This window comes from Bison bison, unplaced genomic scaffold (assembly GCF_000754665.1).
Source record: "Bison bison bison isolate TAMUID 2011002044 unplaced genomic scaffold, Bison_UMD1.0 scf7180017864043, whole genome shotgun sequence".
Classification (NCBI taxonomy): Eukaryota; Metazoa; Chordata; class Mammalia; order Artiodactyla; family Bovidae; genus Bison; species Bison bison.
Genome location: NW_011494615.1, coordinates 2,545,450 through 2,573,433, shown reverse-complemented (window position 1 = coordinate 2,573,433; position 27,984 = coordinate 2,545,450). Strand labels below are relative to the sequence as shown.

The following is a 27,984-nucleotide window of genomic DNA, read 5'->3' as shown; positions in this document are numbered from 1 at the left end:
GCTGTCCTTCTTGGTTCCCCTGCGAATAACTGTCATCTGGAGACCACTGGGGAGCCACGCTGAGCTGGGCAGTGACAGTATCCAAAGCAGGCAGAGACCCTCTACAGGGGGTGTGTATGCAGCCTGGACGTAGGCCTTGGAGGCAGAGGTGGTGGGAAAGTCCTCCTTTCAGGGTGAGATTACATCTCATTTTCTTCATTGCCCATTTTTTTTTCACTTTTGGCTATGCTCCATGGTATCTGGGGTCTTAGTTCTCTGACCAGAGATTAACCACCAGGGAAGTCCCCATTGCCCAATTCTTAAAGTTGCAAGTGATGGAAACTTAAATCAAATTGAACTAAATATGAAAGGGAATTTACTGCCTTATGTAATGAAAAGGCCAGGAGTTTGGGTGTGATGGGATCTGGGTTCCTGAGCTATGTCATCAGGAGTGTTTGTGTTTCATCATCAGTGGGTTCTGCTTTTCTTTGTGTTGGCTTTATTGTCCAGCAGATTCTTCCTATTGGTAACAAGACAGCGATGAACATATCTACATTTCCAGCCCGCCAACTGAAGCTCTGAGAGAGAGGGGATACCTGCTTCCAGCAGTGACCACAGTGTCCTGAAATTGACTCTTACTGTGCCATCTTGGAACAGATGTCTTCTCATGACCAATCTTTGGGGCCAGAGGTGTGGAATATAATGTGTTCCCCACAGCCTAGAGTGTATCAAAGTGTTTTCTGACTTTCTGACATAAAAGAATTCACAAAGGTAGCACTTAATAGGTTTACCTAACTGAAAATTAGGAGTTTGGATGTCAACATTCATGATAAAAGTGAAAACAGAAAATGGGACAAAAGTATTTGTCAATCATGGCTCATAGTCTGAGTATAAAGAGCACACATATTGATAGGAAAAACACTGGCCTGATGACTTAGAAAAATGGACATTTGGCAGTCCCACTTAGGCATCCCAAAGACACCTCTCTCAACCTCTCTTTGTCTCCATAGAGATCAAACAAATGCGGCAGGTGGTTAAAATGGGTGAATCCCGGTAAAGGTTATACGATGTTTATTGTAGTACTCATTTAACTTCTTAGCTTTGAAATTTTTCAAAATAAAGAGTTGGGGGAAACAAGTGAAAGAAACTTTCTTAATTTTAGTTCTTAATCTAGTTAAATATTCTGGCTTTTTCAAAATCTGAAGATGAAAAAATTTGAAGTGAATTTCCCCAGAATTCCTCTTCCTATTTCTCTAAGAAGAACAACAGTTCTTGTCTGAGACAGGGACAGCTGGGTGTTTTCAACCTGGGCAAAGCCCAGACAACACCAACCAGCAGGTTCAAAGTGGGGGCTGTCATAACTAAAACATCCAGTTACTTGCTAATAACTCAAGAGAGAAAGTACCCTCTTTTTACTTTAAAGGATGGAAGTTCCCAAATTAAAAGCAACCTCCTGGAAAGAGGGTGGCTGAGTAGTAACATGGTCCTGTGTTCATCTCCCAGCCTGGCCCTTTTCTGCTTGTGTGTGCACACTAAGTTGTTCAGCTGTGTCTCTTTGCAATCCTATGTACTATAGCCCACCAGGCTCCTCTGTCCATGGGATTTTCCAGGCAAGGATACTTCAGTGGGTTGCCGTTCCCTTCTCCAGGGAATCTTCCTGACCTAGGGATCAAACTCTAGTCTCTTATGTCTCCTTCATTGGCAGGTGGGTTCTTTATGACTACCGCCACCCGGGAAGCCCTTCTGCTCGTGGGACGCAGCCAATAATGATCACCACAATGAATATTCATGGAGTACCAGTTATGCGCCAGGTCCAGATCTAAGAACTTTATAGCTATGAATACATATTAATTAATTTAACTCATTCATGTCATTCAGTTAATTATGAGGTGGACTATTATTGCCACACTCACTTTATAGAGGAATAAATTAAGTCTAACAGCGTTGAGAGCTTGCCCCAGATCTTACAGCTGGTAGGTGAAAGATGATATTTGCACTGGGCTGTGACCCTCTGGAGCTCCCCCTTGTCACTATTACATGGTGTGATCTTTCAGACATAGCCTTTGGAAAAGAGTTACAGCAAAAGGCAGCTGGCCAGTGGTTTAGTTTTGAGGAGGGACTGGTCCGTGTGCATGTGAACCTTTAATACCCTCAGCAGAGCAAACAGGAGGTTAATCATGGGGTTACCCTTATGACTGGGCCATTCTAGGGGTGGTATCTGCAGGGGAACCAACCTTAGTCCACAAAATGGAAGTTCCTTTATAAAGAACAAGATGAAATTCCATCCAAGTAAGTTCTGGGTGGCAGGTGGATCAGCCAGCAAGTTCCGGGGGGCCAACCATCCCATTGTGGGTATGTGTCTGAACGTCCTCCTCCTTGTAAAAACCCGAGGGCCTGCGCACCTCTTGGCCAGACTCCCTCACCTTTCTCCATGGGTAGCAGAAGAGGTACCCATAGTGGATTTCACATCAGCTCAGCTAGAAGGACTACCCAGGGCAGGAACCAGTCACAGATCCTCTCAGGGAATGGGGGGAGCGAGCTTGGGAAACATCATGCACTTGACTTTGTCAACCTAAAGTTGTACCTCAAACCCTGTAAGGGTAGCAGCCAGCACAGTGGCGTGACTCTGACTCGGACGGACACTGTGAGTGGTCTCTCAGGCTTTCTGGGCTGCCTTGTGGTGAGTGCCAACCAGGCCAGTGGTGTGGAGGGCTGCAGACTGCCTTGCCACCATCCCCTAGCTCAGTGCCTCGGCACAGCAGACACACACACAATGGAAGTTCTCTCTTTCAGTCGATTTGTGCTATGCTGCTGGCAGTTCCCTCGGTGGGAGGATGCCACTCTTTGGGGTGTAAATGTTTCCCAGACTGCTCTACCTTGGCTGGTTCCTGAAATGAGAAGCCCTGGGAGGAAGTCAGCCCGTCCTGCAGAGTGAAAGGCTCGTGGCATCCCTCTTGTCCCCTCAAGCAGAGAGGGGCCCCTGCTGGAGTGGCCTCTCTTAGCCTCACCTCCCAGGGCCTTGGACCTCCCAGGGCCTTGGACTGCTTCAGGATAAGTCATGGCATCTTTTGTCCAGTTTTAGAAAGATGCTATTTGGATTTTGCTCATAGCTATGAAAATAAATACAGGATTTATAATGCTGGGGATTGAGGAAGGGTTTTGCAACTCACACCCCAAAGGAGAAGTATTAGCTTCCTCAGCTTCCCCCTGACAGTGGAGATTAATGTCCCTCCACCGCACTGATGACTAACAGGCAGTGGGAACTAAAATAGATCTCCATCATGCCGGGAGGGGAGTGAGGGCACCCAGCTCCCCCTGCTTCTTGGCTGGCAGGTGTAGGCAGGATGCTGACTGGCAAAGTCTCCCTGTGAAGCAAGCCAGGCACAAGTCCTGTGGGTGGGGGCAGTATATGGCCACGATTTGGGGGGCAGCCTCCTGCATGGACCGCATTGCCCCAGAGGTCCAGCCTGGGGAGGAGGGGGCATGGAGCAGTTGGTCCAAGGCTTTCCTCCTCACATTAGGGCCCTCCAAGCCCTTCCTGCCATACCTCTCCCCTTACTCTGCAGCTTTTCTGGCTGGGCTTGTGGCTGGAGGGCAGCACTACAAAGAGAAAAGGGAAAGGATGAAGAGGGGGAAAAGAATAAAACCAGGAGGGCTGTTCAAGTGGACGGAGCACGGAGAGTGGGGAGAAGGAAAGTGGTCCCAGAGGGTGGGAAGCTGGGGGCGTTTGTGGAGGCTCAACTCAGGTCTATTAAACGCACTTCCACCCAAATCAAGCAAATTCTTAAACTCTTACAACAGCGATTGTGGCATGAGAAGGTGCCCCGAAACCTCCAACTGTGGGGGTGTAATTGACTGCTGTGCTCCGAGGCGGCTCCCCGCTCAGGTGATGAATGTGGCATGGACATTGGGCAGGTCCACCTTCGGCAGAGGGGGGCTCCTCTGACAATGACTTTGGCTCCATGACACCCCAGTGCCCTTGCCAAAATCGTCATTTCCTGTCTCCAACCGAGGGGACACACTACATGATGGTCTGAAGGCTCTCTCAGCCCCCCTGGCTCCCCCACCTCCCTTTCAGCCGTTTCCTCTAACACATAGCTCTCCTATCCAGTTCCTTCCCGTCTTGGCATCTGCTTCTGTGACCCCCTCCGCTATTAATAGCAGAAAACCCTAACACTAAGTACTAGTGTTATGTTTATTTTACACCCGAGAAAACCAAGGCACAAAAAGGTACAGTGAATTGCTTCAAGTTTTGCAGCTAGTATGTGGCAGAGCTGAGACCTGAACCCACCCGCTAAACCACCGCACTGCTCTTACCATCTCACTCACGGGGCAGCCGATCCCAAGTCACGTTCAGAGATGAACTCACGGTCACTTGGCTAGCGTAGCCCAGAGACCCTAGGGAACACACGAGAACTAACGACACCAACCCTCAGTGGTCTGGTGCCCCAGGTGCCCTGGGGGAGGGTGGCATCTTCCTATGGCTTTCTGGAGTCACAGGGGCACCTCCCAGGTGTCAGGGACAAGACTGCTCTCTGATGGCATTCCCCATGTCAGCCAGACATCATCAACCGCTTCCAGGCGTCCATGTCTTCCAGGGCTTGTCAGGAATGAGCTCTGAGGCTTCACACAGACCAGCCTTGCTTCCTTCAGGATCTGGGCAAGTGGTCTTGCTCCTGAGAGGGTCTGGCAGGTTATCTGGAAGCACTGGGGCCTGACGCCTGTTTTCCCTTCTCCACACCTTTCACATCTCGGGGCCCAGGAACCTCTGCACAGAGGCAGCTCCCTGATAGGTCATGCCGTCCTTCTTCACCCTCCTGTTACTAGGGAAGAAAAAGGTAGCAAATTGTGGTTTTTGATTTAAGAGATAAATTTAATTCATGCAAGTGGTCCATCCTCAAAAAAAATGATCATAAATATAGAAGTGCATATACTTCTTTAGATATGTTTAAATATAGTACACAGTGTCAAACTAACTATAGCTACTTCCACAACTGAAGCAACTTAGCACCACACACACACACACACTCACAACTTCACGATGCATCCTGGTCAGCCACATGTCAATCGTTTGTCAGTGGGAACTTGGTCACTGTTTTTCTTTTATCCCCTAGCTTTATTGAGATATAATCTACATATAACATTGTGCAAGTTTGCAGTATTCAGCATGATAATTTGATACCCATATGTATTTGCAAAATGATTACCATAGTAAGGTTAGTTAACCCATCCATCGCCTCACATAATTACCTTTGCGTGTGTGGTGAGAACATTTAAGGTCTGTTCTCTTGGTAGGTCTCCAGTATACAATGCAGTGTTCACTCTCATCAGTAGGCTGTACATTAGATCCTTAGAACTTACTCATAGCCGGAAGCCTGTGCACTTTGACCAGCGTCTCCCCATTTCCCTACCCATCAGGCCGTGGCAGCCACCATTCTACTCTCTGTTTCTATGAGTTCAGCCTTTTAAGATTCCACATATAGCTGAGATCACACAGTACTTGTCTTCCTCTGGTTTGACTTACTTCACTTGGCATAATATCCTCAAGGTTCATCCGTATTGTTGCAGATGTTGGATTTCCTTCTTTTTTAAGGTGGAAGAATATTAAATTGAACACACATGCCACATCTTCTTTATACATTCATCCACCTATGGTCCCTTGGTTGGTTCCCTGCCTTGGCTGTTGTAGATAAGGCTGCAGTGAGCATGGAGGTGCACATATTTCTTCAAGATACTGATTTCTTTTGCATATATATCCAGAAGTGGAATTGCTGGATCATATGGTGGTTCTATTGTTAATTTTTTGAGGAACCTTCATACCATTTTCTTTTACCACCAACAGTACAAAAAGGTTCCCTTTCTCCATATCCTTGCTAGCACCTAATCTCTTGTCTATTGACAATAACCATTTTAACATATGTCCAGTGATATCTCATTGTGGCTTTGATTTGCATTTCCCTGGTGATGAGCCTTTTCATGTACTTGGCCATTTGTATGTCTTCTTTGAAACAACGTCTATTCAGGTCCTTTGCCCATTTTTTAACCAGTTGATCACTATTTTTCTTGCTCTATTCATTTTACCACAGTAAACCTTTCCTAGGTGCTATGCTATGCTTTGTCACTCAGTCATGTCCAACTCTTTGCGACCCCATGGACCGTAGCTCACCAGGCTCCCATTCTTAGGGATTCTCCAGGCAAGAATACTGGAGTGGTTGCCCTGCCCTCCTCCAGGGCATCTTCCCAATCCAGGGATGGAATCCATCTCCTGCATTGCAGGTGGATTCTTTACCATCTGAGTCACCAGAGAAGCCCATAAACCTTTCCTACTTGATTAATATTTTTCACATGCTGAATAGCAGCTGCTGACATCATGCAGCATATGTCACTGAACACAGAAGTCATATATTTCCAAGGATTCGCTCATGTTACCTACAGAGCAGAATAACATCTCTTGCATCCTCACCCTCTCCACCCTTCATATTTTGATAAACAAAACTGGATTCATGAAGATGCATGTGAAACTTCAGGTCCCATGTAGGTCCCACAGTGGGTCTAAAGCTGCATAAGTGGCTCTGGCACTTTGGGAATCACCATGGGTTACTTGGAGTACCTGTGCATGTGAGGTCTCAAGGTAATGCATCTTCACCCCTTTCTACTAATGAAGAGGGAAGAGAACTGAGGGGCACATGAGCAAGTTTCTAGACAGTGATGTTAAGGCCAGTGGGGTTTGGGAGAAGGGGACTTTAAACGTTTACGCAGGGCTTCCCTGGTGGCTCAGTGGTAAAGAATCCATCTGCCAGTGCAGGAGACCCGGGTTCCATCCCTGATCTGGGAAGATCCCGGATGCCATGGAGCAACTAAACCCATGCACCACAACTATTGAGCCTGTGCTCTAGAACCCAGGAGCCACAATTACTGAAGCCTGAGCACCCTAGAACCCATGCTCCACAAGAGAAGCCACCGCAGTGAGAAGCCCTTGCACCTCAAGTAGAGAGTAGCCCCTGCTTGCCGCAACGAGAGAAGCCTGCACAGCAGCGAAGACCCAGCGCAGCCAAAAGTTAAATAAATGAATAAATAAACTTTGGGGCAGCAGAGGACAAGGGTTGTGAGCCTGGCTTGAGGCCCTGCCTTGTGCTAGAAACCATCACAGCTACTTTTACCACGGTCTCTTTTCTCCTCTGAATATAGCTATCACCACCCCATTTTTTTTGATGAATAAACTAAGGCCCAAAGCAGTTAAGTAATATCCAAAAACCAACACTCTCAGAATAGAAAGTGCCTAACCTCCAAGTCCAGGTTCATTAGGGAGGAGGGTGGATCTTCACAGACAAGAGAGTAGCAAGATGGCCTTGGCATCCTTCTGGCATCCTTGGCATCCTTCTGGCATCATTGGAGACTCCGTGAAGTCAGAGATGCCAGGCCCTGTGACTGGACATCTGTAATACTTGGAAGGAGGGGGAGTCTGGCAGGTGTTCTGTTAGCCTGGAGTGACCAAAGTGACCAGGGCGACAAATAGAACTTTCCCGAAAGATGACCTGGGCTCCTTATGCCTCCTGAATTTGCTCTGATGTCGTATCTGGAGTCTGTACATAGTGTTTTCTGCTCTCCTCTTTTGCTGGTGAAGGCACAGGAGACTTCAGACACAATCCACCTTCTTCACTGCTGCCGTTGTACCATCTCCAGACCAAGCATTTCAAAAATCCTCCTCCTCTAAGGATCTGGTACCGTCTTACCGGTTCATACCTCTTTGGGTAATATACCTGGATGCCTTTAGGAAGTAGCCAAGTCAAATGTGATAAAAACTCCAAAGAATTGGCATTGGCATCAGCTGCCTATGATTTTCCCCAGCCTGTGAGCATCTGTCTGTTAACTCTGAGTAATGACGGATTAATGCAGTGTCATTTCTGCTCCCTCTGAGCAATTTACATTAATGACCTTGATAAATATATTGTAGCTAAGAGTTATTTTCTTGATTTGCAGGTTAAAAAACATCTGGCTATGCACTCTACTATATATAAAATAGATACAAGAACCTAACGCGTAACACAAGGCACTATATTCGATGTCTTTTAATAACCTCCCAGTAGATAGTTTGGGGAGTTAGTGGGGAGGTGGGAGCCACTGGGTAGTCGTGAGAGGAGAAGGGACATAATCTGATTGGATATTAAGAGGAATCCCCGGGATGTGGTGTAAGGAATGGACCATGGAGTAGAAACAGAGAGGAGTGTGGAGTTGTCTGGGAGAAGGAAGGTAATACGTTGGATGGAGGACAGTGGGGGAAGTGATGGGGAGAAATCTGCAGTGTCGGTTTTGCAGAAGGTGCTGTCTGTCTGGGACTTGCTGGTGTGTTGGAAAGAGGGGCATCCAGGATGACTCTGAGCTTTCTGCCAGAGCAACTGGAAGAAGGGAGTTGTCCTTTCCTGCGACAGTGAAGAGTGCATGGCTTTGCAGTGATGCTGGAAGAACTGTTGTCCAAGGGAAGCTGTTATGAAATTGAATGTTCACATCTGGCCTCGGGAGGAGTCTGGGCTGGAGGAAAATGTTTGGGCATCATCAGTGTGGAGAGATGGTGTCCAAAGCTTTGCAATGAACTGAGATCTCCAGGGGAGTGAATGTAGATAGAGAACAGAAGAGATCTGGGGACTTAACCTTGGGGACCTTGATGTTTTGAGGCCAGGGAGGTGGAAAGAACCAGTGAAGGAGACTGTGAAAGAAAAGGCAGTGAGGTGGTCAGAGAACTGGGGGAGAGAGAGTGGTATCTCCAGCGCCAAATGGAGGAGGAAGCGATCTATGTTGTCAAATGCTCTGGTGGGTTGATAAGGTGGGGCCTGACTGTGGCCCATAGGATTGAGCCACATGGAGAGCGTTGGTGATTTTGACAAGCGTGTGTCTAAAGGGGTGGGAAGAAGAAAGGTAAGGAGAGAATAAGGTCCAGGGAACAGGAAACAACTCTTAAGTATCTCTGAGTGGAGAAGAGATTTGAGACAAGAGCTGGAGGAGATATGGAATCAAGAGGAGGGCTCTAAAAGTGAGAGGTATCTGGCCTCCTGGTATCATCCAGCAGAGAGAAGAGATTCACTGTGCGGGAGAAACAAGACAAATGCAGGAAGACACTCCTTGGGGAAGCAGGAGGGAAGGGATCTCTTACACAAGTGAAGAGTTTGGCTTTAGATAAGGGCAGGGATGATTCTTACCTGGAGGAAAGGAAGAGTACATGGCACATCTGCAGGTCGGTGGAAGATGTGGTCGTGGGAACCTGTGGAAACTCTTTTCTACTTCTCAGTGGAGTAATAGGCACTTTTGAAATAGGCACTTTAAACGACAGAAGTGTTAATTAGCCTTTTGTTATTAGGCTTCTCACCTTGGCAGCCGGGCATCCTCTTACCCCCAAACAGTGCTGCCTGGATAGGCCAAGGAGTCCTTAGGGTTGTACTAACGGAGTTCCCTGACTGATTGGAGCACCACCTTTGCTAGCCAAAGCCTAAGATCCAGAGTGTCTGCAAGTTATTGTGGTATGGATTTCTAATCAATTCACTGCCATATAAGATATAAATAATTTGTGAGATGCAACCCAGAAAGAATTCATTGGAGAATTTTTTTTTTCTTTTCCAATTTAATTATTTTTTAGTTGAAGGATAATTGCTTTACAGAATTTTGTTGTTTTTTGTCAAACATCAACAAGAAACAGCCATAGGTATACACATGAAGATTTAAATAAGGTTGCTTATGTTTGTTTTTTTCTTTCTTTCTTTCTTTCATTTTGCAAGTACCGAGCTCTACATTATATTGAGATGGCTGCATCCCAGTGTATCCAAAATGATAATGGATGCATTGAAAGTCAACCTTCCTGCAACCAACTGTGCTAAACCTTGAATTAATTCTTTCTTTGTTGCCTCTTGCAGATTGTTTATATCTCATATAGAAGTCAATATTTTAAGCGTTCAAATTACAGAAGGACTTCAGGGGTACCCAGTTCATCCCTATTTCTTCTCCCTCCAAGACACCCTTCCCTTCTTAGAGTGTCATTACCTTCTTCTCTTCCTAGATTTTGTTGGGATTTTTTCCCCCTAATTTTAAAATTGTGGCAAAATATACATAAAATTTACTATCTTAAATTTTAGGTGTACACATCAGAAATATTAAATACACTCATACGGGTTATACACTGTCACCACCATCCCTCCCCATAACTCTTGCAACACTGAAACTCTATACCCATTCAGCAATAACTTCCTATGACCCCTTCCAGTAGACTTTGCAGGTCTCAGATGGCCTCTCCTTAACTCAAATGCTAAGTCATCTCTGTTTCCTTAAAATAACTTCTTTTGTGATGTTATCGGTCACTTTTGTGTATTTGGCTTTTAATTAAACAATAGTTGATTTACAATGTTGTGTGAATCTGCTCTACAGCAAAGTGATTCAGTTGTACCTATGTACACATCCTTTTTTAAATATGCGTTTCCATTTCGGTTCATCATGGAGTAGTGAACAGAGTTCTCTGCGCTGTGCGGTGAGGCCTTGCTGTTCGCCCTTCCGTGTGTGATAGCTTGCATCTGCTGACCCAGTCTCCCAGTCCATCTCCTGCAGCCTCCACCCCCTCGGCAACCACCAGTCTGCTCTGTGTCCCTGATTCTGTTTCTGTTTCATAGGTAGGTTCGTTTGTGTCATATTTTAGATTCCATGTGTAAGGGATATGACATGGTATTTGTCCTTCTCTTTCTAATTTACTCTCCTTAGTATGCTAATTTCTAGTTGCATCCCTGTTGCTGCACGTGGCGTGATTTCATTCTTTCTAATGGCCGAGTAGTATTCCCTTGTCTATCTATTCCTCTGTTGATGGACAGTTGGGTTGTCTCCATGTCTTGACTATTGTGAATAGTGCTGTAATGAACATAGGGAGGGGTGTATGTATCTTTTTGGATTAGAGTGTTCTCTGGCTATGTGCCCAGGAATGGGATTGCTGGATAATGTGTGTGTGTGTGCTTAGCCGTTGGGGCTCCTCCTCTTTGCAACCCAATGGACTGTAGCCTGCCAGGCTCCTCTGCCTGGAATTTTCCTGGCAAGAAGACTGGCGTGGGTTGCCATACCTACTCCGTGCTGGACCGTATGGCAGCTCGGCTTTTGGTTTTCTGAAGAACCTCCACACTGTTTTCCATGGTGGCTCTACTAACTTACATTCCTACTAACAGTGTAGAAGGGTTCCCTTTTCTCCACACCCTCTCCAGCATTTGTTAAAGAGATATCACTGATGGCCATTCTGACCAGTGTGAGGTGATACCTCATTGTATTTTTGATTTACATTTCTCATTTGCATTTCTCTGATAATTGGCAATGTTGAGCAGTTAGGTCTGTTGAGGTCTTCTGCCCATTTTTCAGTTGGGTTGTTTGTTTTGTCATTGAATTGTGTAAGCTGTTTGTCTATTTCAGAAATTAATTAAGCCCTTGTTGGTCACATCATTTGCCAATACTTTCTCCCATCCTGTAAGCTGCCTTTTTTTTGTGGGTTCCTTTACTGTGAAAAAGCTTATACATTTGATTAGGTTCCATTTGCTTACTTATACTTTTATTTCTATCGCCTTGGGAGTTTGATTCAGTTCAGTTCAGTCGCTCAGTCGTATCTGACTCTTTGCAACCCCATGGACTGCAGGACGCCAGGCCTCCCTGTCCATCACCAGCTCCCGGAGCTTGCTCAAACTCGTGTCCATTGAGTCAGTGATGCCATCCAACCATCTCATCCTCTGTCGTCTCCTTTTCTTCCTGCCTTCAGTCTTTCCCAGCATCAGGGTCTCTTCCAATGAGTCAGTTCTTCACATCAGGTGGCCAAAGCATTGGAGCTTCAGCTTCAGCATTAGTCCTTCCAATGAACACCCAGGACTGGTCTCCTTTAGGATGGACTGGTTGGATCTCCTTGCAGTCCAAGGGACTCTCAAGAGTCTTCTCTAACACCACAGTTCAAAAGCATCAATTCTCCAGTGCTCAGCTTTCTTTATAGTCCAACTCTCACATCCATACATAACTACTGGAAAAAACATAGCTTTGACTAGATGGACCTTTGTCTGCAAAGTAATGTCTCTGCTTTTTAATATACTGTCTAGGTTTGGGCACAGAGCTCCTGAACCCTTTATAATTTCCTAAGTGATAAGAACACCAGGAGCATCTTTTATTTAGTGAGACACTCTGAGTGGCTGCTGGGTGGTCATTGAAGACCAGCCTTAGAATTTGCTTGATTTGGTGCTTGAAATTTTCAGCTCTACCTCCTATCCTCCAGAGAGAGGAGGGGGACTGGAAAAGAAATGGAGTTAATAATTGATCATGCAAAGTAAAGAAGCTTCCACAAATTCCCGGGAGTATGGGGTTCAGGGAGCTTCTGGATTGGTGAACACATCCATGTACCAGAAGGGTGACACAGCCCAACTCCACAGAAACAGAACTCCTGCACTAGGGACCCTCTCAGGCCCTTGCCCTTGTACATCTTCATCTGACTGTTCCTCTGTATCCTTCGTCACATTCTTTAATAAACTGGTAAACATAAAGAAGTGTTTTCTGAGTTCTGTGAGCTACTCCAGCAACTTAATCCAACCTGAGGAGGGACTGTGGGAACCTCTGATTCAGTCAACTGAGACAGAACTCGTGGGTAACCTGGAGACCTACTGCTTGTGATCGGCCTCTGAATGGAGTGGAGAGGTCTTGTGGGACCGAGCGCTTAACCCGTGGGACCTCTAGGTAAATAGTGTCAGAATTAAGTTATTCAGTAAAGTGTAAGATACCCAGTTGGTGTCACAGAGATGTGGAGAAAACACCACATATATTTGGTGATCAGAAGTGTCAGAAATGAAGTGTTCTGTGTAAGTACTAGAGGAGATGCACAGTAGAGAAACATAGTGGGGAAGAGCTGGATTTTTCCTACACAGGAGGGGGAGGAATCCATGCTTTTCCTTATACATTCACGCCCGTCAGTAGAGGCTTGCCTAGATAAAGGCTATGTGGACTTCTGTGTAATCATTAAAATCATGATTGAGTTTAATACATGGGAAAATGTTAATGCTATAATGTTAAGTGGAAAAAATATCTAAAACTGTATGTATGTTATGGTCTCAAAGCTTTTATTTAAAAAATTGTATCTGCAGAGAAGGACATGGTAGAACCTACCTCAGTGTTATACAATGTTTGATCTGTAGGAGGTGGGAATGTTGTGTAATGTAAAAATTGTATACACCTCTTTATTCTTTGTATTTTCTGATTGTCCATCTCTTTGATAATCAGGAAAAGACAAAGAGTATAAAGCAAGCACATTAAAAATTGAACAGCCTTTCTCATTAGTCAAAGAAATGTGAAGTAAAACTTTTTTTGGATCTGCCTAAATAAATGAGAAAATATGGGGTAAAAGAGTCGTTCTTCTGCCGAGTGTGTTTTGCAGTTTCTAGAGATGTCTAGGATGTAACTCTGGGAGGAACTTTGGCTGTTGCCCAGCGGCATGTGTCACATAGCAGAAACAAACGTGGCACCATGCATCCTCAAGAAAACATCTCAACCCTCCTCAAGACAGAGGGCCTCTTGAAGAGAGATGGGCTATTTCCACACTTGTGAACACCTACTCCTCTCACTTGGTCTTGGGTAGCTCAGAATGTGGTTGCCAACTCAGCAAGTTAAGCAAACAATATTACAGTCATGTTGAAACTGAAGTGGTCCTCATGGGCCTGGAGAATGAGATGCAGGTAGAAAAGAAAATTTGCTTTTTGCTACTGAGTTGGGACAGACTGCCCCAATTTTGAGGGCACTAATGGGACTTTATCTAGGGCTGAAGTGGTACCCAAGGTGGGCCTTTCAGAGTTGGGTTGCCAAGTTTCCAGGTGTGGTTGTTGGCTTTTTGAGGCCAGAAGAGAATTCTCCTCCTGGGTGCTCAGGGACAGTGTTGCAGAGAGCGATTATGGAAAGCCTGCCAGATGCAGTGGATTATAAGAGATGATAGCTCTTCTCAGTAACCAAAAACATGTGTTCTCCATCTGTCTTGGTAGCAAAGCTCCTGGGAAGCCACCTTCTTCCTCAAATGGTCGTTTTAAGAGCATGTTGCTTTTCAGTCGCGAGGTCGTGTCTGACTCTTTCTGACTGCATGGACAATGGCAGCCCAGGCTTTCCTTTCTTTCACTGTCTCCAGAGCTTACTCAAACTCATGTGCATGAGTCAGTTATGCCATCCAACCATCTCATCCTCTGTCACCCCCTTCATATCTGGGCTATTGTAAATTTATTCCTAGGTATTATATTCTTTTTGATGTAATTATTAATGGAATTATTTTCTTAATTTCTCTTCCAGATAGTTTATCATTAGTGGAAAGAATTACAACAGATTTCTGTGTTTCGATTTTGTGTCCTGCAATTTTACTGAATTTGTTTATTAATTCTCACAATTTTTTGATGAAGTCTTTATGGTTTTCTATGTATACTTATATATGTATATATTGTAAAGTGATTATGAAATAAGGGTAATTAACACATCTATCACTTCACATAGTTAACAATTTTTTTGTGTGTGGTGAGAACTTTTAAAATCTACTCTCTTAGGAACTTCCCTGACAGTCCATTGGTTAAGACTCTGCGCTCCCAATGCAGGGGGCACGGGTTTGATCCCTGGTCAGGGAACTAAGATCCTGTATGCCATGCACAGCCTGGTCTAAGACATAAAATAAATAAATAAAGAAGAAAAAGTTTCTCAAATATTAAAATCAACTGTTTAAGCAACTTTCAAATATACAAATATACAACACAGTATTGTTAACTGTAGTCACCACAGGATTGGTCTAAATTTGTATTAGGAGGAGGAAGTCAGTAAACCGAGACTTAAGGGATCTACCTCTTTGATTAACTCACTGTTTGGTCTTGGGCCAGTCTCTGGCCCTCTCTGGACATCCTTTCTCTAACCTGCAAAGTGTGGGTTTGTACCCAACAATTTCTGACCACCCACCCTTCTGTGATTCTGGGAAAAAGCAAGATGGCATGGGCAACGTAGTATGAGTTTCCTCACTGGGAAAGATCCAATCTGATAATAATAATAATAAAAGAAAGTAGTTGCCACCATTTGTCTGACCTTGCTTTCCAAGCCTGTGTTGTGAGCTTTGGGAAGGTAATCTTACTAAATCCTCATCATCTTTCCAGGAAGTGGGCACTGTTTTTATTCTTATTTGCCAGCTGAGGAAACTGAACCTTAGAGATGTCAAATACCTTGCCCAGGGTCACAGAGTCAGTCTGCTGGGACACAGTCACAGACGTCTATCTGTGTTTGGAGTTCCCTTCTGCTTTGGGGAAGCCCAGAGCCCAGCAGCCGTGGTGGATCTGATTCAGCCGTGCTCTTAGGGTCAACTGTCCTTTTCAGATGTGCCTTCCTTTCCTTAGACACCAGCATCACAGCTATTTAGGGCTTTTCAATGACCTTCCTAATTTTCTCCCTATTCTGTCTTAGTAAAATGAATGAACATTTCTTATGATACAAATCTAATTGTCTTCTAGAAATAAAAGTGTTTTCTCTCTTCTTTGTTCCTCAAGACAAAAGAATTTTTTTCCTCTTTTCTTAGGAGTCCACTAATAAGTTAAATTTTTAATGAAAAACTTCATGATTCAACAGTTGGGACAAGGATCAGGTGATAAGGGATGAAACTGTGAACACCCTGAGAACACCCTCTTACATTGGTTGTCTGAGCCAGAGCTCCAGCAGCATCCCACCACATACTCTGTTCCCAATGCCTTTCACTGTTCTCAGACTTTTCTCCTAAAATCTCAAGATCTTAAGACTCAGGTAAGATGTTCTAAGATTAGGGTCTTAAGATCCTTAATGACTCAGGTCAGGTGTCCTTGTTCTTGTGTTACCAAATAATGTAAGAGTATGCTTTTTTTTTTTAAACTTCTGAGTTCTGCATTTAAACATTGAACGCCTCTTAAGCATTGAGGGCAGCGGCCTTATCACACTCATCTTTGGAACAGCTCTGGATCTGAGCTCACGTGTTATATATAATACGTACTCAATAAAGGTTTTGCAGTTTATTAGTCCCATATGTATGTGTCAAAGGCTAAGAAGTACCCATGCTCTTTGGCTCAGTTAGCCCCATGGGAAGGAATTTATCCAAACGAAGTAATTGAAGGGGAGAAAGGAAATTACACAGAAAAGTGCCATAAAATATGTATTTGTTAAATATTAGAAACACATGAAGTGCTTATTAACAGGGTAAGGATAAGTTGCAGTACATGATCTTAATGGAATGTAATTCATTCTGTCATTGGGTAAACAAATACATTGACTTCCAAGGCATGAGAAATACAGCAATGAGTCAGATGCCTTCAGTGAGTACACAACCTGGCTGAGTCTTCTAAAATGATCATTACAAAACTGTGCAGAGACAGAGCGTTATCTGTGGCCTAATGTTAAGAGAGAGAGAAAAAAAGCAGATTATAGAACTGTCCACTGTACACTATGTACTGCAGAACTGTACACTATGACTGCAACTTGAAACATGTGAGGCTGTGAACAAGGTCCAGTGGGCACATGAAGATATTGCGTGATTAGATTATAGGTGATATTTTCTTTAGCATCATCACAATTGTTTTTCAAGCTTTAAAGTTTCAGACCATCTCAAACATTAACTGAGAAAGGGAAAGCTGTTCCAGGGACTCGGGCTGTTCAGGTTGGCAGTGGCATGAATGATGAGGTTCTCTCCATATAGGGTTGTCACCAGTTGATTGGGAGGAAATGGTCCAGGCAGCCTGGGAGGACTGAGTCAGGAAAGCCTATCAATCTGTATATCTAGGAGTGTCCATTGAGCACTACTGTGGGAGGCAGCCTTCTCCGTGTCAAGGGCTGCATCACAAGCAGAACCTGTGAGGCCTTTCCAAGCTCTGTCAACAGCACTACTTAAGCATGGCGCCGGGTGGGGGAAAGGCTGAAGTCTGGGAACCTGGCAGGAGGGTTGGAATCTGTGAGAGCTGGAGGCTGGCTCCTTATGCTGCATGCTTCCTACATGAAAAGAGTTATAATTTCCATTCTACAGATGAGGAAACTAAGCTCAGTTGGCCCCCAGTTATCCAGTGGATAAGTGATAGAGTTGAGATTAGAAACCATGCCTTCTCAGTTTGGGCCAGTGTTTCTTTTCTGTTTATTCCCCTGGGTTCTGGATCAGGTGGTGATGCATGTGACCAGATGGAAGAGACCTGCCTGAGGCGGGAGCTGGAGTCCTTTGAGAAAAGAAGGCGCTGGGGAATCTGTTATTGGGACTGCATGATGGAACATCTTGGAGGCCAGGCATTTGAGTTTGGACTTGATACAATGTACGCTAGGGGAACCTTTGTAGGTTTGGGGATATGACAGAGAGGGTTTAATGAAGAAGAGTCTGACATTGTGTGCTGGCCAGTATGATCAGGAGGGAGGCTGGGCCAGACACCCAGGACAGTTGGTGGGCAACTCTTGTTCAGTCTGATCAAAGAAGCGCCCACACCTTCAGCTCTTTGGAAATACATCTTCCTGCATCTCCAACCACAATATTGGAATGGAAGCTGCCATCTTGTCTACCTCTTCCCTGTGGATACCATCTCGTGGTCCAGGGATGAAGATCTGATACAAACTTGGCCAATCAGAGCCCTTCCCTGGGGATTTCAACCTTGGCCTCAGAGGGGGATGGGTCTCACTCCCTCTCGGATGACAAAGATGTGTTATGTGAGTCTGGGATCTCTCTTACCACTCAGAGAATTGAGAGTCAGAGGACATGCTAGTTAGACTCAGTCTCTAGTTTTCTCTCACTGAGGACTCACCACCCATTGCCCATGCTATAAGGTGAATGTTACTGCCTCTTTTCAGGCTAAGTTAGTCTGAGTTGAATTTCGGTCATTTATAAGCAAGGAAGTCCTGACATTGGCAGTAAGAGCCATGTCTACTCTTTATCATTCAAATTTTGAGCACAAGTCTTGAAAATACTTTAGGATTGTTTTGGGAGCTTTGGATTCATTGTTTCTTGCATGTAAGAAGTTTTCAAATCTATCCTCATTATTCAGTGTCAACTCAGAAACTCCAGCCTTGCTGGAGGGACACAGCTTTGGGATCCCTTCAGAGAAGGATGGACGCATCTCCATCGCTGGTGTAATGAGTAAAATTGCTGCTCAGAACACTTTCCCGCCTGCTCCTTTGTGATTCAGACAGAGATGAAGAGAAACTGAGGTGGTCAGGATGGCAACACAGGACAGCCAGGCATTTCCTGTACAGACGGTAAAGGTATCGTCTGAACTTCTCTCCAGCAAATGCATAGATAAGGGGATTGAGGCAACAGTGGCTAAATGCAATTGTCTCTGTCACACTGATGGCCAACTTCAGCTCTCTCTTCACGTCACATTTGGGAAAGAAGTCATAGAGATTGAGTGTCTGTAAGAAAATCATGACATTATAGGGTGTCCAGAAGAGGAAAAAAACGACGACCACCAGAAAGATCAGCCTGATGGCTTTAGCTTTCTTGTGGTTCTTGCAGGAAAACAATGTCCGCATGATTCTGAAGTAACAGTAACTCATAATGAGCAGGGGGAGCAGGAAGCCAAGAAAATTTATTTCCGTGTTGAGGATCACAGGCCAGATTTCCTGCAGGATCTCAGGGTAGTCGCCAAAGCATTCGTTCTCTTTCTCTTTGGTGAACATGAACTGCGGTGTGGCCACCAAGATGGCAGCTGCCCAGACGCCGAGGCTGGTGGTGACACCATGCTGCACGGTCCTGTTGCTCATGGAGTTGGCAGCTAGCACAATGGCCAGGAACCTGTCGACGCTGATAACGGTGATGAAGAATATGCCTCCAAAAAACCCAATGAAGAAGAAGGCAGTGATGAGTTTGCACGTGGCGTGGTGAAGGCCTTGCTCATTTATCATATAGTGAGTCCAGAAGGGCAAGGTGGCTACAAAGAGCAGATCAGACAAGGCCAGGTTCAGGAGGTAAATGTCAGTAATACTTTTGGACCTCTGGCTGTTGATGAGGGCAAACACCACCAGCAAATTTCCCACCAGGCCAAAGGCAAAGACGAGGGAGTAGAGTATGACCACGAAGACAGTTCCCAAGGCCACGATGTCCCCCATATCACAGGCTTCTGCAAGGTCATAATACTCCAAGTTTTCTGAAGTTGATTCAGGGAGGGTGGTGTGCATGGTGAGCACCTGGATGAGAAAGGAAGACAAGTAATGGCATGAGTTCTCAGAGAAACAAAGTTGTAGTTCCACTCCTTACGTACAAAGGCAGACGAAACAAGCTTTTGGTTGGGTGTCTGACCAGTGCATCTCCCAGTGTCCTGTGTGCGGTCTTATTTAATCTCTGTGATGGAGGCTATAACAGACCCCTCTGGCAGAGAGGAAACCAGGCTCTGAGATGCTCAGTGACTTGCCAGAAATGACACAGTAAATGGCTCAGTTAGCATTTGAACGTCAGTCTTTTGAAGCTTGAGACAGATATTTTTTTCTTTGATTTTCAAAAGTCTATCTGAAAGGTAGCCAGCTTAACCAGGGTGTGGATGGGTGAGAGAGGACCATGAGCAAGCAAGGAGGAGAGGGATGGGGTGGTGTGTGTATTAGTTGCTCAGTCATGTCCTGCTCTTTGCAACCCCATAGACTATAGCCTGCCATATATCCTCTGTCCATGGGGATTCTCCAGGCAAGAATATTGGAGTGGGTTGCCATGCCCTCCTCCAGGGGTTCTTCCCAACCCAGGGATCAAACCCAGGTCTCTCGCATTGCAGGCAGATTCTTTACCAACTGAGCCACCAGGGAAGCCCAGGAATACTGGCATGGGTAGCCTAACCCTCTTCAGGGGATCTTTCCAACCCAGGAATCAAACTGGGGTCTCCTGCATTGCAGGCGGATTCTTTACCAGCTGAACTGGTGCCATAATTCACACTTCCATTTCAAACTTCCCCAGTGCCATTCTCCACCCCCTTCCTTTCTTCCACCTCTCTACCCTCTGGACTCTTGTTTCTCCTGCTTGAAGACTGAAGAGAGAGGTCTCAGATGTCGCAGAGCCCTGGGCAGACCTGCACCCAGAGACCTGTCTTTGTTTTTGCGAGCCATTTCTTTTCCTCTTCCTCTATGAACCAAGTCTTTCTCTTCCTTAATGAATAATCCTTAAGGATTGTTATTCCTTCCTTAAGGAATAATCCTAGAGTCAGACACTCTAGGGTGATTACCTTGCCTTGATTTGGCCAGGACTCTTCTGGTTTTAGCACCGAAAGCCTCCCATTTCGGAAACCCCTAAATTCTAAGTCAACTGGGATGGTCAGTCATCCCACAAGTGCAGAGGGTGTGCCAGCATCATCCAGACCTCTGCAGTCATGAAGGGGCCAATGGATCCCAGACGGAGGGCGGGCTCAGTTAGCCTGTGGGCTCGGGTTCCAGGGGCTAATAATAACTACCAGTCCTGCACTTCAGTGTGGCCTACCCTCCCCTACTGTTCTTCTCCTGTTTCTTTCTGGGCAGGAATGGAAAGGCAAGACATTTCTCAGTTTGGGAAGTGACACATGCCCATCCTCCCTTCTCCCAGCCAGGACTCACTCCAGAGTCTGCAAGGGGAGTCCTTTTGCAGATGGATGGACCTCTGGGGCCCCTCCTCTTCCTTGTGATACCACGAGACAGGCTCTCAGAAACCTCAGCACACACCTTCTGCTTGTCACTGCCTGTCTCCCAGCACAGCTAAAACCAAAGCTCATACTTCTCTAACCAAGGGAGTTTCCACACCTTGCTACACCCTTTTCATGCTGGTTGTACCAAGATGGTGTCTCTGCCAAAGGGAGGACCCACCCTTTGCTTCTCCCTTCCCAGCCTCAGCTTGGTATGCTGATCTACTTCTCTGTCTCACCCAGCCTGCTGGCGAAGTGGCCCAAGGCCTTCTGACCTGGGCCATCTCAGGCTGGGATGGAGTCCTCAGCCCCAGGAAAGTGTGTGCTCTTTGCTCTTGGCTACAATGCCCTTTTCTCAGAGAGGATCCTCTAGCCATGACCTTAATCAATAAAATTTAAGTTGAACCGTATAAAGTGGCTGATGTTCAACCATTTTTAAGTGACAGAGATGTCAGATGCTCAGCTGAAATGTGGGGAGGCAGGGAGCAGTCGTGTGGTGCAAGTGGCTTGCAGCAGGAGCCCGTCTTCCTGGACTTGCAGCTTGTAGGATAGCAAACAGTCAAGTCCTTGTTGGGGATGCTGGGGCTGGCTCCCCTCTTCCTCCTCCTCCTCCCCCCAGTGTCAGGAGCTGGCAGTGTTGACCTAGAGAGGAGTCCAAGGACAATAAAAGTCATTTTATGTCTCTTCGGGGCCTGTATTCAGTCCTAAAGCCCAGGAACTTGCTGCTTTTAGATTGACTTGATTTTTTTTTTTTTTGGAAACTAAACACATTTTAATAGAAAACAAAATACAAAATAAACTCTTTTCAGAAAACAGAAATATTTAATCCTTTTCCCACAAATTAGAAGCTGCTTCATCCTCAGAGCATAGTTTTTGATGCCTGTGTTTGTACTTAAGATTTGTTTCAGACTGTTCATTAAACTGTTATTGCAAAGCAGGTGGGAGGGATGGTCTCAGGAGGAAAAGCTGCTAGAAAAGCCACACCTCAGAATCACTTGGAAATTCAACATTGTTTAATTCTTTCTTTTGACTTTTCACTTCTAATTATTTTCATTTCTTTACCACAGTCCGTCCTTTTAGGGGAGAGTTTTGTTAAAAGAAGTGCAGCCACAAAATGAATCTTTCTTTCCCACCATTGCTGCGAGAGCCCAAGACTTTCTCAGTCAAATCTGCCCACCCACTTCTAGAAACATGTCAGCTGGAGTGACCCAACTGTCACCCAGGAATTTTCCCTTTCTCCCAATACACTGTGCGACCAAGTTCTCTGAATTCCCTGAACCTCAAAATTCCAAGTATTCCAAAATTCCACAGCCAGTGCCAGGAGTAAAACCTGAAAGACGAGAGCAGAGAAGGCCCCCTCTGCCAGGGCTAGGTTTCTTCTTCTCAATAATAATTATTAACAATAACAAAAAGTCCTGGGTTCTGTAGTCATAGAAAAGGAAAGACGTCTGCCAGGATGACGCTGCCCCCTTCCCTGATTCTCACCCCCGCATTCCTACCTGGCTAGAGTGCCTTCCGCCCAGTGATCCTGCAGCATTGCTCCCGGAGAGGGCACCTGGCAAACACCCGCAGGTCAAGGGCAGCCCCAGCGAGGCAAGGGCACCTTGGTGCCAGAGATAGGGAGGGGCCGCACGAGGACACAGTGGGATGTCCGTGATTCCTGTCTCATTTGTTCCCCATCACCACCCTTCCTGCCCCTGTCCTTCCACACTTGGGGGCTGAGTGCAGAGTGGTGGGTTGGGGACATCTGCAGGGCAAGGGGGGACACGGGGAATCTTTCACAGTCAGTCAGTGATTCCATCTGTCTGTCCTAAGACTTGCCGTCTGGAGCTCTTCACATGCCCCAGTCTGAGATTGACTTGATTTTTGCCAAATATGCACGTGCTGGGTCTAATGTTCTCTTGGCACTGTGTCTCATACACAGGGACCTCCTACTAATCTTCAGGAAGGTGTCTCTGGATCACTGAAGAGCAAGGAGACAGGCGAGAAGGGCACAGGCACACACATCACAGCCCTGGGCCAGGCGCCCAGCAAGGAGAGAGGAGGACCGGGCACCTCCTTGCCCCCTGGCCCCTGTTTGTTTCAGACATCCTGGCCTCCCCTGAGCTCTTGCTGCACCTCCCCTGACCTCTCATCACAAATATCCCAGGAGCCCTTCAGCAGGGCAGTGAATTAAATACAGAACTTTCCTTTCAGAACTGTAGTAAGGCTTAAATAACACCAAGTGTCTAGAACTTGATAGTTTTATCCAGGCACCTTTTCAGGAAAGGTGAGCCCAAGCAGGACCTTTTATTTCTAGGTCCTCTGAGATGTTCCAGCCCTGGGCCAGGAACCTGAAGATAGGACTCTTGGCAGCAGATGAGAGTGGGGCCAATGCCCAGGGGTCAGAGGGCTGTCAGGGATCTACTTGACTTTCACTCAGGCTGGACACTGGCCTCCTGGCCCCTGAGGGGCCAGAAATCAAGTGCAAGAATCCAATGCAATAAGCCCTTGCAGCATGTAGTAAGTGACATCCATGTAGATGGGGTTGCCAGGGGAAGGATGGGTGCTGGAATGAAGCATTAGCATAAGTCCCACCGCACTAACCCAGGCTGCACTACACACATCCCCCCAACTATACTTGGGCCTCCTCACCCTCTGCTCTGTTAAGTCAACGTTTTACTAAATGATGCTGAGCTGAGAGAGTCTGGGCTAAACCTAGAAGCTGAGCTTTGAGTACACATGGCTGTCTTAGTCATGTAAAAATGAATTTTGTAGAACCTGCTTTAAAAAACACCCAGCCAGCTCTACTGCTGATCCTGTCCTACTTCCTCCGGTCACTTCCTTTTCTTTGGCCTGCTCACTTATTTTTTAACCTTTTTTTTTTTTGGTCATTATTACCCACTTTTTCCAACCAGCTTCCCTTTTCTGTACTTCCTTCTCATTAGGTGGCCTCCATCCCCTTTCTTCTCCCTAACGTCTTTTTCGTGTTGCTTCCCCCTGTCTTTTGGCTTCACGTCCTGCTTACCGTTTTCTAGATCCAATGTGCCTTGTTTGTTTACCTCCCTTGCTCTCTTTTTATGGCCTTTTAGGCCCTTGAGTACAGAAGGGTTTGAGGTTCAGTCTAATGCCAATTGTTAGGCTTAATATTTTTCTTTTGGACCAAACAAAACTCAGGAATTGCTTGATCCTGGATCCCGACTTTCCCCATGTGGGTGCCACTGTCTCTTGACATTCCAGAACCTGAGGTTATCCTCTGAAAGCCCTGGTTTAGAAGGAGAGAAGGCTGCCGTTCCTGGGGACCCGCTAAGTGTCATGCTACAGACACAAGACCCTATTTAATTCTTGCCACAACACCTCGTGGGAAATGACTGCAAAATAACCACCAGCAAGCAGAGAGACTTGAGTAACTTATCAAAGGAGCAGCAGAGCCAGGATTTTAAGCCAGATGCATCTCTTCACAAAGCCATGCTTCCTGCCCTGCACTGGGTTTTTCCTCTTGGAGGGAAATTCTGCAGGTTACTGCAGGCCACATCTCTAGAACAAGAGCTGGAAAATAGTAGAGGTGGCCTCCCCTCCTTTAAAGGATAAAATTCATGATGTGACCCTGAGCACTGTTCCTGGGTTTAGACTCGGGACCCAGAAGGCTGACCCGCAGTGAGATAGCAGGTGGGGAATGGAGGGGGAGGAGATATTATTTGCCTCTCCAGCTCTGACCAGGTGGTGGTCCTCACTGTCAGACCCTCAGAATCTAACTCTCAGTAATGTGGTGAGAAAATTTAGATCCTTTTCTCTGGAGAAGAAAAGGTTGAAAGCTAAAGGATCAGCTTCTTTCCTGCCTTCAAATACACAGAGTTGCTCTTCAGAGCTGCATACTTCATAGGGGTCCACACACCCTGAGATCAGCTGGCAGACCCTGAGCATCTCCCTCCCAGCTGTACCTCAGTGCCTTGATATGGGTAATGCAAACCCTGGACTGGACCATCTCTGAGAGCCCGGTCAGCCCTGGATCATCAGTTTTCCAAGGACCGAACGGAAGGAAACAGTCTTAAAAGAGCAGCATGAGTCCTGGGTCGGAGAAGTGCAGCCTCGTGTCCACAGAGTGACTGCCCAGCAACCTGCGAAGCTTCTGGGCTCACAGGCACCCAGCATTCAGATGAGCTTCTGCTTGGAGACAGAGAGCTGAATCAGTTAACTTTGGGTTCTGACAAATCTGGAGTTCACCACGGGCAATAGGAAGGTTCTCAGTCTGACCCCAAGTCCACTCCCCTGGCTCTTTGAGCCCCTGTGTTTTCAGAACCTGGTGGTTTTCCAGTTTACAATGATAGTTATTTTTATAAGAGACCTTTCCTTAGGATTCAGAGAGAGCTAAGGCTGAGAAGGCAAAAAACAGGCAGATGGAGGGGCCTTGAATTCCATGCTCAGGGGCAGTGGCCACATTTTACAACTTACACCGCATCTTCCATGCAGTACATTGAGTGACTCTATTCTTCCAGCAAGTCATCAACCTAGAAGGACTTGGCATGACCACCCACCAGCATTTTATACAAGCCAAATGCACACCCCAAGCCAAGACCAGTAACAGGAAAAGACCATACATGGGGAAGGCCCCTGTGCTCGTGCGTGAGCTGGCCCTGCACAGAACCCGCCTTTGTTCTGGGCCACGCCTCCCTCTGCTTTCCTCTGCAGCGTCCTTACTGGTATTTATCTCTGTCAAAGTAAACTGTAAAATCTAGAAAAGAAATGCTTTATGATTTTCCTTTTTTAATAACTGAAGAAGACATGGACTCACTTATTAATTAATTGTGGATTAAGTCAATATCTATTGAGTATCTTTACCATACACTGGCATAAGGAAAAGTAAAAATTAAAAATAAGAGGCTTAATTCTCCTTGTTGAAAATAAGGGAGAAGAGTCCCCTTGTCTCTTTTTTCTTAGAGCATTTACTTTAGAAGATGTATAGTTGTGAGTCCCTTCTCCCCTCTTGGACATGTGATCATTTCCTCTGCAGCTTTCGAGCTGGGAGCCATCTCTTTGAAATGCACATGTTGGTGGCCAGACTCCCAGTGCCAGGGGGAGGAGAGGAGCCTGACTTGGGCAGGAACCTGGCTCCAAGTTACACAACTACTTCTGATGATAAAGAGATGAGAAGCTTGTTTCTCCTCTGGACGGATGAAGCCAGCTAATACAGATGACCATGCTGAACTTGGGATGAACTGTGTGTGACTGTCAGGTTCCCTGACTTGAGCTCTAGTTGTTGAGTGTCTTGAGTGTCTAAGGAGTTGTATCTGAAGTGAGATGTTTTTGTGTCTCTTTACTACCGCGTAGCGGTTTGCCTGTGAAGCATTTGATGTTTAATTCTTATTCAGTAATGACAGAGTTCTTCTAAACAGACATTTCTCCAAAGAAGACATACAAATGGCTAACAAACATGAAAAAATGCTCAACATCACTCATTATCAGAGAAATGCAAATCAAAACCACAATGTGGAACCATCTCATGCCAGTCAGAATGGCTGCTATCAAAAAGTCTATAAACAATAAATGCTGGAGAGGGTGTGGAGAAAAGGAACCCTCTGACACTGCTGGTGGGAATACAAACTAGTGCAGCCACTATGGAGAACAGTGTGGAGATGCCTTAAAAAGCTGGAAATAGAACTGCCATACGACTCAGCAATCCCATTGCTGGATATCACATCTAGGAAACCAGAAGGGAAAGAGACACGTGTACCCCAATGTTCATCGCAGCACTGTTTATAATAGCCAGGACATGGAAGCAACATAGATGTCCATCAGCAGACGAATGGATAAGAAAGCTGTGGTACATATACACAATGGAGTATTATGCAGCCATTAAAAAGAATACATTTAAATCAGTTCTAATGAGGCGGATGAAACTGGAGCCTATTATACAGAGTGAAGTAAGTCAGAAAGAAAAACACCAATACAGTATATTAATGCATACATATGGAATTTAGAAAGATGGCAATGATGACCCTATATGCAAGACAGCAAAACAGACACAGATGTAAAGAACAGACTTTTGGACTCTGTGGGAGAGGGCGAGGCGGGGATGATTTGGGAGAATAGCATTGAAACATGTATATTACCATATGTGAAATAGATGGCCAGTCCAGGTTCGATGCATGAGGCAGGGTGCTCAGGGCTGGTGCACTGGGATGACCCTGAGGGATGGGATGGGGAGGGAGGTGGGAGGGGGGTTCAGGATGGGGGACACATGTACACCCATGGCTGATAGCTGTGCATGTATGGCAAAACCACCACAATATTGTAAAGTAATTAGCCTCCAATTAAAACAAACAAACAAAAAATAATGACAGAGTTCTTTCTCTACTATCTTCATGGAGAGGATTTTCTGGGTCAGATATTTTGCTTTTCATTCTGTTTCCCCAACAATAGGTACTGTGCTTGTTTCTGTGGAGGTAAAAATGTCTAAGATACAGTCTCTGTGAATTTTTTATTATTGTTTCATAACAAGAGTGTAAGAAAAGTGATGGGGTGCATTTGATAAGTGCCCTTTGAATATGGGCCAATTTTGCATTTATCTATAAATTCATCTAAGCGTTTCTGGTTGTATTTCATGCATGTTATTGTGGTGGCTGTGGTCTGTTCATTGTCACTGCTGAATAGGATTGCACCGTGTGAGTGTCCCGCGGTTATCATTTGTTTTATGCTGGTGCACCCTGGTGGCTTTCAGTTTGAGACCTTGGTGAACGGTGCTGCATAAACATTTTTGTGTATACATCTACATCCCCTATAGTATGAATGCTCTTTTTTTTGGCTAGGAAAAGGAGTACGTCAAGGCTGTATATTGTCACCCTGCTTATTTAACTTATATGCAGATTACATCATGAAAAACACTGGGCTGGAAGAAGCATAAGCTGGAATCAAGATTGCCAGGAGAAATATCAATAACCTCAGATATACAGATGACACCACCCTTATGGCAGAAAGTGAAGTGGAACTAAAGAGCCTCTTGATGAAAGTGAAAGAGGAGAGTGAAAAAGTTGGCTTAAAGCTCAACATTCAGTAAACTAAGATCATGGCATCTGGTCCCTACACTTCATGGGAAATAGATAGGGAAACAGGGGAAACAGTGTCAGACTATTTTTTGGGGCTCCAATATCACTGCAGATGGTGAGTGCAGCCATGAAATTAAAAGATGCTTACTCCTTGGAAGACAAGTTATGAACAACCTAGATAGCATATTCAAAAGCAGAGACATTACTTTGCCAACAAAGGTCCATCTAGTCAAGGCTATGGTTTTTCCAGTGATCATGTATGGATGTGAGAGTTGGACTGTGAAGAAAGCTGAGCTCCAAAGAATTGATGCTTTTGAACCGTGGTGTTGGAGAAGACTCTTGAGAGTCCCTTGGACTGCAAGGAG

General features: G+C 45.6%; 1 protein-coding gene and 1 long non-coding RNA gene across 4 annotated transcripts in view; one reads left to right on the top strand and one right to left on the bottom strand.

Annotated features, from left to right (window-relative positions):
- Positions 1 to 27,984, top strand: part of LOC104985355 — an 88,293-nt gene that overhangs the window by 50,209 nt on the left and 10,100 nt on the right. The window lies entirely within an intron of this gene.
- CX3CR1 (chemokine (C-X3-C motif) receptor 1) overlaps positions 16,138 to 27,984 on the bottom strand; it is a 14,146-nt gene continuing 2,299 nt past the window's right edge. The window contains exon 2 of the mRNA XM_010835493.1: positions 16,138 to 19,149. Within this exon, the coding sequence (XP_010833795.1) occupies positions 18,064 to 19,140 (1,077 nt within the window). The 5' untranslated portion in view covers positions 19,141 to 19,149 and the 3' untranslated portion in view covers positions 16,138 to 18,063. The remainder of the gene's footprint in view (positions 19,150 to 27,984) is intronic.